This window comes from Chionomys nivalis, chromosome 2, assembly GCF_950005125.1.
Source record: "Chionomys nivalis chromosome 2, mChiNiv1.1, whole genome shotgun sequence".
Classification (NCBI taxonomy): domain Eukaryota; kingdom Metazoa; phylum Chordata; class Mammalia; order Rodentia; family Cricetidae; genus Chionomys; species Chionomys nivalis.
In genome coordinates, this window is record NC_080087.1 from 54,889,540 (window position 1) to 54,895,539 (window position 6,000).

General features: G+C 39.8%; 1 protein-coding gene across 4 annotated transcripts in view; it reads left to right on the forward strand.

Annotated features, from left to right (window-relative positions):
* Rev3l (REV3 like, DNA directed polymerase zeta catalytic subunit) overlaps positions 1 to 4,943 on the forward strand; it is a 136,580-nt gene extending 131,637 nt beyond the window's left edge. For all 4 annotated transcript variants that reach the window (XM_057762652.1, XM_057762653.1, XM_057762654.1 and 1 more), the window contains one exon: positions 3,819 to 4,943. In XM_057762652.1, coding sequence (XP_057618635.1) covers positions 3,819 to 3,959 — 141 coding nt within the window. In that variant the 3' untranslated portion in view covers positions 3,960 to 4,943. The remainder of the gene's footprint in view (positions 1 to 3,818) is intronic.
* Positions 4,944 to 6,000: the final 1,057 nt, after the last annotated feature.

Here is a 6,000-nt window from a genome sequence, read left to right on the forward strand (position 1 = left end):
AGGCAACAAGTGAATTGTCTTGTTGGGTGTAGCTTAATCATACATGAGTTCTCAAATCCCACCTCCACAGTGATACACTTCCTCCAACAAGGCCACACCCTCTCCAACAAAGCCATAACTCCTAATGCTGCCACTCCCTTTGGGGGCTACTTTCTTTCAAACCACCACCACTGCTGAGAGCTGCTGGTAGCAATGACTTTTACCAGAGGCCATGGTATTATACAGCAGGTGACAACTAGTGTTCAGCCAGTCGGCCCACCAAGATGAATGACCTTCTGTTGGGGAGCCCCACTAGGCAAAGTCCATGGGGTTACTGGCTATGGAAACTAGTTGTTTTCTGTCTGTAATTTCTCTCATATGCCACTTCATTTCTTCCCCAAGAACTGCATTTCTTCCCTAAGAACAGCTATGGGTGTTTTCCCACTGCCTGTGTATCTCTCTCATGTAAACATTCCATCTACTGGGCACATATATAGCTGTGAATGGTCAGGAAGTTGATTTCTGTTTAAGTTGTATTCTTCTGATGAATAGAAATAATACTAAGATATCTTTCATTATTCAGACTGACATAGAAAGGTAATGCTATTCTCAGTCACAAAAACAGCTAATTTGGACTTCAGAGCAGACTGGTGGCCACTGAAGATGAATATCTGGTTGCCCCTAGAGACAAATACACAATGTTTATTGCTGAATCAAGTCAGAAATGAGGCAACTTTGGTAGACACAACTCCTTGTCTAGCAACTGAGACTTTGTGCTTGTACTCCCTACCACTCAAGGTTCTGCTGTGTCTGGGAAAGAGCTACATGCGTGGCCAAGCATTACTTACTGATTGATCAGTGTGACATGCCTAGCCTAAGAGAAACTACATTACCTAATCCTGTGTTATGAGAATTGGGTCAGGCCCTGAAAATGTAACATATAATTGTCCAGAGTTTGACTGTGAGAGAAGTGGCAGCAGTATAGACAGGAGAGGCTGAGGGAGTAGAGCCAGAGATAGGGAGGCTGTAGAGCTCCTTAGAGAAGCTGCTATGTAGAATAATGAGGAGCCTAGGTAGAGCTATTTAGGGATCTATGTAGAAGAGCAAGAGAGGTTTTTATAGAGGATTTTTTTCAAGGTGAATTAAAAGAAAAGGTTACCATCATACAACATCTGTGTTTTCTCATTTTTCCCCTCAGATAGAAAAAATCTATCGCTCAAGTAGATAAGAATTTTTCCTAAGCCCTCGCCACATTCGTGGATTTTTTGCACACCCTGAGTGCTAACTGGAGGCTGCCTCCCCCGAAGTCAGCCATATACCATTTTGCACTCTCTGGCCCCCAAGGCTTTATCCATACCATAATGCAAAAATTCATTCAGTCTAACTTTAAAAGTCCCCATCGTCTATTACTGTTGCAACAATATTTAAAAATCCAAAGTTCAAAGTCTCTTCTGAAATTCATGCAATCTCTTAACTGCAATTCCTATAAAATAAAAATTAAAAAAAACCAGATCACTAATGTCCAACATATAATGGCACAGGATATGCATTGATGTTCAACATATAATGGCACAGGATATACATTACCATTCCAAAATATAAGGAAGGGAGCATAGTGAGGAAATACTGGACCAAAGCAAGACCAAAAACCAGCTGGGCAAACTCCAAACTCTGCATCTACATGTCTGATGTCAAAATGCTCTTCAGATCTCCAACTCCTTTCGGCTTTGTGGACTGCAACACACTTCTTTCTCTTGCACCCCTAGTTAGCAGCTCTCCTCAGCAGGTATTCCATGACTCTGGCATCTCCAACATCTTGGAGTCTCTAGAGCAATCCAGGCTTCAACTTCACAAAGTGGCTTCTCTAGGCCTCCATTCAGATATACCCCTGACACGTGGTCTGGCCTCAGACTTTCCTTGGTTGTGGAAGTAGATTCCACAACCCCTTTCTTCTGTCCTTAACTCTAAAGCCAGAACCATGTGACCAAAGCTGCTAAGTTCTGCTGTTTGCTGGGGCTGGAACATGGCCCCTTTGTTCAATTACATCTTCACCAGCTTTCTGTTTTCAGTGGTTTCTTTCACTGCCTAAGCTTGGCTGTCCTGGAACTCATCTGTAGACCAGGCTAGCCTCAAACTCAGAGAACTTTTAATTACATCTTCACCAGCTTTCTGTTTGCAATGATTTCCTTCACTGCTAAGCTTGGCCATTCTGGAGCTTGCTCTGTACACCAGTCTGGCCTCAAACTCAGAGATTTACCAGCCTCTGCCTTCCAAATGCTGGGATTAAAGGAGTGCACCACCACACCTGGCTCTAAACTTTTAATTTCTTTTCACAAGTTGGAAACTTAGTTGGGTAGGATCTTTCCCTAAGGTCACCACTCCCTTTATTCCATTTCTTAATTTGTTTATCTCCTTGAACACAGTATTTAGTTCTATTCCACTTCCTGGTGCCCCTTTTCTTAATGTACATTTTGTATTTTTATTTGTTCATCTTGCTCCTTTTCCTTATAAATCTTTATCAGAGTTAATGCTATTAAACACATGACAGCATCTCTCTACTAGGTTGTTTTGAAATTTGGTCATTTTAAAGTTAAAACTTGGCCATTTTCTTTCAAACCACCACAATGACCAAGGCAGCTTTTAAGAACAAACATTTAATTGAGGATTGGTTTACAGTTTCAGAGGTTTAGTTCATTATCATGGCGGAAAACATGGCAGCACACAGGCAGACGGTGCTGGGGAAGGAGCTGAGAGTCACCTCCTGATCCACTGACTGAGAAAGAGGGATGGGGAGAAGAAGAGGAAGGGAGGCAACAAAGGGTCTTATGCATCCCAAGCTGCTCTCAAAACTTACTGTGTAGCCAAGGATGATGTTAAACTCGTGCTGATCTCCGCCTCTAGCTCCTGCCTGCTGTTTATAGGCGTGCACCAGCACACTGTTTATAGGCGTGCACCAGCACACTGTTTATGCACATGTAACACTGGGGGTTGAATCAGTGACCCTCACACATGCTAAGCAAACACACTCAAATGCCTCTCTTCTACCTCTTTTGAGATAATCGCTGTAGATTGGCATCACCATGTTGTGTGCAACACTAGAACTTTTTCTTCCAATGTGTCTACATGTTGGTACTTGTTTTCAGGTTTTGTTTATTCCTCTTCCCCTTCTCTCCCAACCCCTCTCATGATCATTATTATACCCATTATTTCTGTGAGATGTGACTAATTTTAATTTCTATACATGAAAATGTGATATTTTTGTCTTCTATATCTGGTTTATTTCACTTTGTTGCATCCTTATTGCTACAAGTGACAGGTTTTCCTTTATTACTGAATAATATTTCATTTTATAGGTATGCCTTATTTTTCCTATTCATCTGTTGGCACATACTTCAGGTGATTCCATATATTGATTATTGATAATAGAAGTGACAATAAACATGAAAGTTGAGTGTTTGTTTCATACAGTGATTTCATTCCTTTGGATATATACTAAGTAGTAGAAATAATTGCATCTCCAGGCATGGTGGCACACACCTTTAATGCCAGCACTTGGAGACAGAAGCAGGCGGATCTCTGTGAGTTCAAGGTCAACCTGGTCTACAAAGTGAGTTCCAGGACAGCCAGGACTGTTAAACAGAGAAACACTATCTCAAAAATTGAAAAATAAATTAATTAAAGTAAAAGTAGTCATGATAGTTTTGTTCTGAATCTTAAGGAATCACTATACTGTTTTCTGGTTATCTTTTTTAAAAATAACTATTCTAATTAGAAAACCTATTTGCATAAATACACAGACGTTTTTCTTACTGTTTTATCTGTTTTTCTTACACTTTCAGATATGCAGGAACTGTACAGGTTCCTTTGACCGACATATCCCATGTGTTTCTCTCAACTGCCCAGTACTTTTCAAACTCTCACGAGTAAACAGAGAATTATCCAAGGCACCATATCTCCGGCAGTTACTGGACCAGTTTTAAGTTATCAGTATCACAGAACTCCAGGTGCTATTTGTTCAGTGTTTACCACTCAACTCCTCTGCATGGTGCTTTTCAACATCCATCCAGTCCAAGATGTCCACTGTCTGTCTGTCATCGAAGACTATGAAGATTCCTGCTAACTGAATTAAAAAGTATACATGTTGATCTCTGAATAGCTCACTTCTTACAATGTACAAATTTCTCATTCTTTCACCTTTTAACCTTGTTTTATAATAATGTAAGTGTTGGATTTGCTCCAGTTTATGTACCATCTTGTAAATCCATTTGAACAGATCACGTTTACTTCCCTGTGGAAGGAACACTGAGAACCTCTTAAAAGAAAGTCATTCGTGTGTATTCCTTAAACTGTCTGTATCAAGACGTGTTGCTTAGAGATATCCACTCACTTTATAATTTTGACTGCAAAATATTTTGTAAATACACTTTTTTACTTTTCAAACAACGGAGTAAAATAATGTGCAATGAATTTTATACAATGATTTTCACGTTGTTGGTATATCTCCTCTAGGTTTTGCTTGACTCAAAGGTAGATTTGTTACTTTGATCAAACTGTGCAAATAGTACCATGTGTAGCATTTTTTGAAACATTCTTTTCTAAAGACCGCTGTCTTGCTTTAGCTACTAATGGGGCATTGTGAGGAACTGTGCAAAGACATTTTTGTTACAAACCTGTGGGCCTGTTGCAATACTTTAAAAATAAAATAAAAAAATTTATTCCATTTTGCTTGTTTTGTATAGACATTTCTATTGCTTCTAAATATGCTTAAAATATTTTCTTTCCTTATGTACTGTACAGTTAATCTTATTTGCCATCCCTTGAACACAAATGTGTATTTAGGATATTTGTATAACTGTATAAAATGAAAAAGGAATTATGTGGTCAGTGCATTGTTTTTTAAACTGGAAATCATTTTGTTTTAAGAGTTAATAATGGAAACCAAATTGAAAATTGAATAAAATATGAAATATAGTGCTGTGACTTTTATCCTGCCATAAGCAGAATTCTCTTCATCTGTTCTATAGGCAACATAGGTTCCATCTAACCCTAGGCATTCCTGAATTTTAATGAGGTAAACTTAGTGGACTCATGCCTTTGAGCCATAACAAAAGCTTTGAGACCCAAAAGGATGGTTTTGGGTTCAAAGAAGAACATTCTTTTTTTTTGGTTTTTCGAGACAGGGTTTCTCTGTGGTTTTGGAGCCTGTCCTGGCACTAGCTCTTGTAGACCAGGCTGGTCTCGAACTCACAGAGATCCGCCTGCCTCTGCCTCCCAAGTGCTGGGATTAAAGGCGTGTGCCACCACCGCCCGGCTAAGCATGAACATTCTTTTCTCTGTCCAGAGGGCTGGATTGAACAGAGATGTTTTCAGCGCACACACTCACACACACACACACACACACCACTTTTAAATCTATATTTGGAAAACAACCAAAGGAGATTTAAATGACTTAGACCCTCACAATTTATGTAAACTTTAAACTTTTCCTTTTTCCATCCAAGCATTTACCATTAGACACAGATGATTGATTACTGAGAGCAATCATTGAAATTTCAGCAAGTTCTTTTAAATGAAGGTAAATTTAGTTAGTAAATAGTATCATTGTAGCTTGAGTATTTACATTCAAACCCACTTTGTGAGTTTCTCTTTCAGCATGGAGCCTGTGGGTACGCCTTCCTCAGAGAGGGACACTGAGTAGCTCTAGAAAAAACAGGCACTGGTTTTTACATATGAAATGGACCGACCAGGCACCTGCAGCCTTGTGGGAGAAACGTGTTGCTTGCTATTGCTAAACTGATAAAGTGAAGGTCAGCCATCAACACCATCAGAGACCGGAGAAGGGTAAATTTGAGCAGGAAATGTAATCCAAATGGCCTCTGTATCAGTGAAAGTGCCAGAGACTAAGCCTCTTCCCGGATGGTTACTGTGTGCTCCTCTGTGGTCATCTTGATGCTTTTCTTGTGGGCAGAGGTTGTCTGTCTTCGGCTGACCCACAAGGTCTGAGTTTTTCCTGTAGATGAG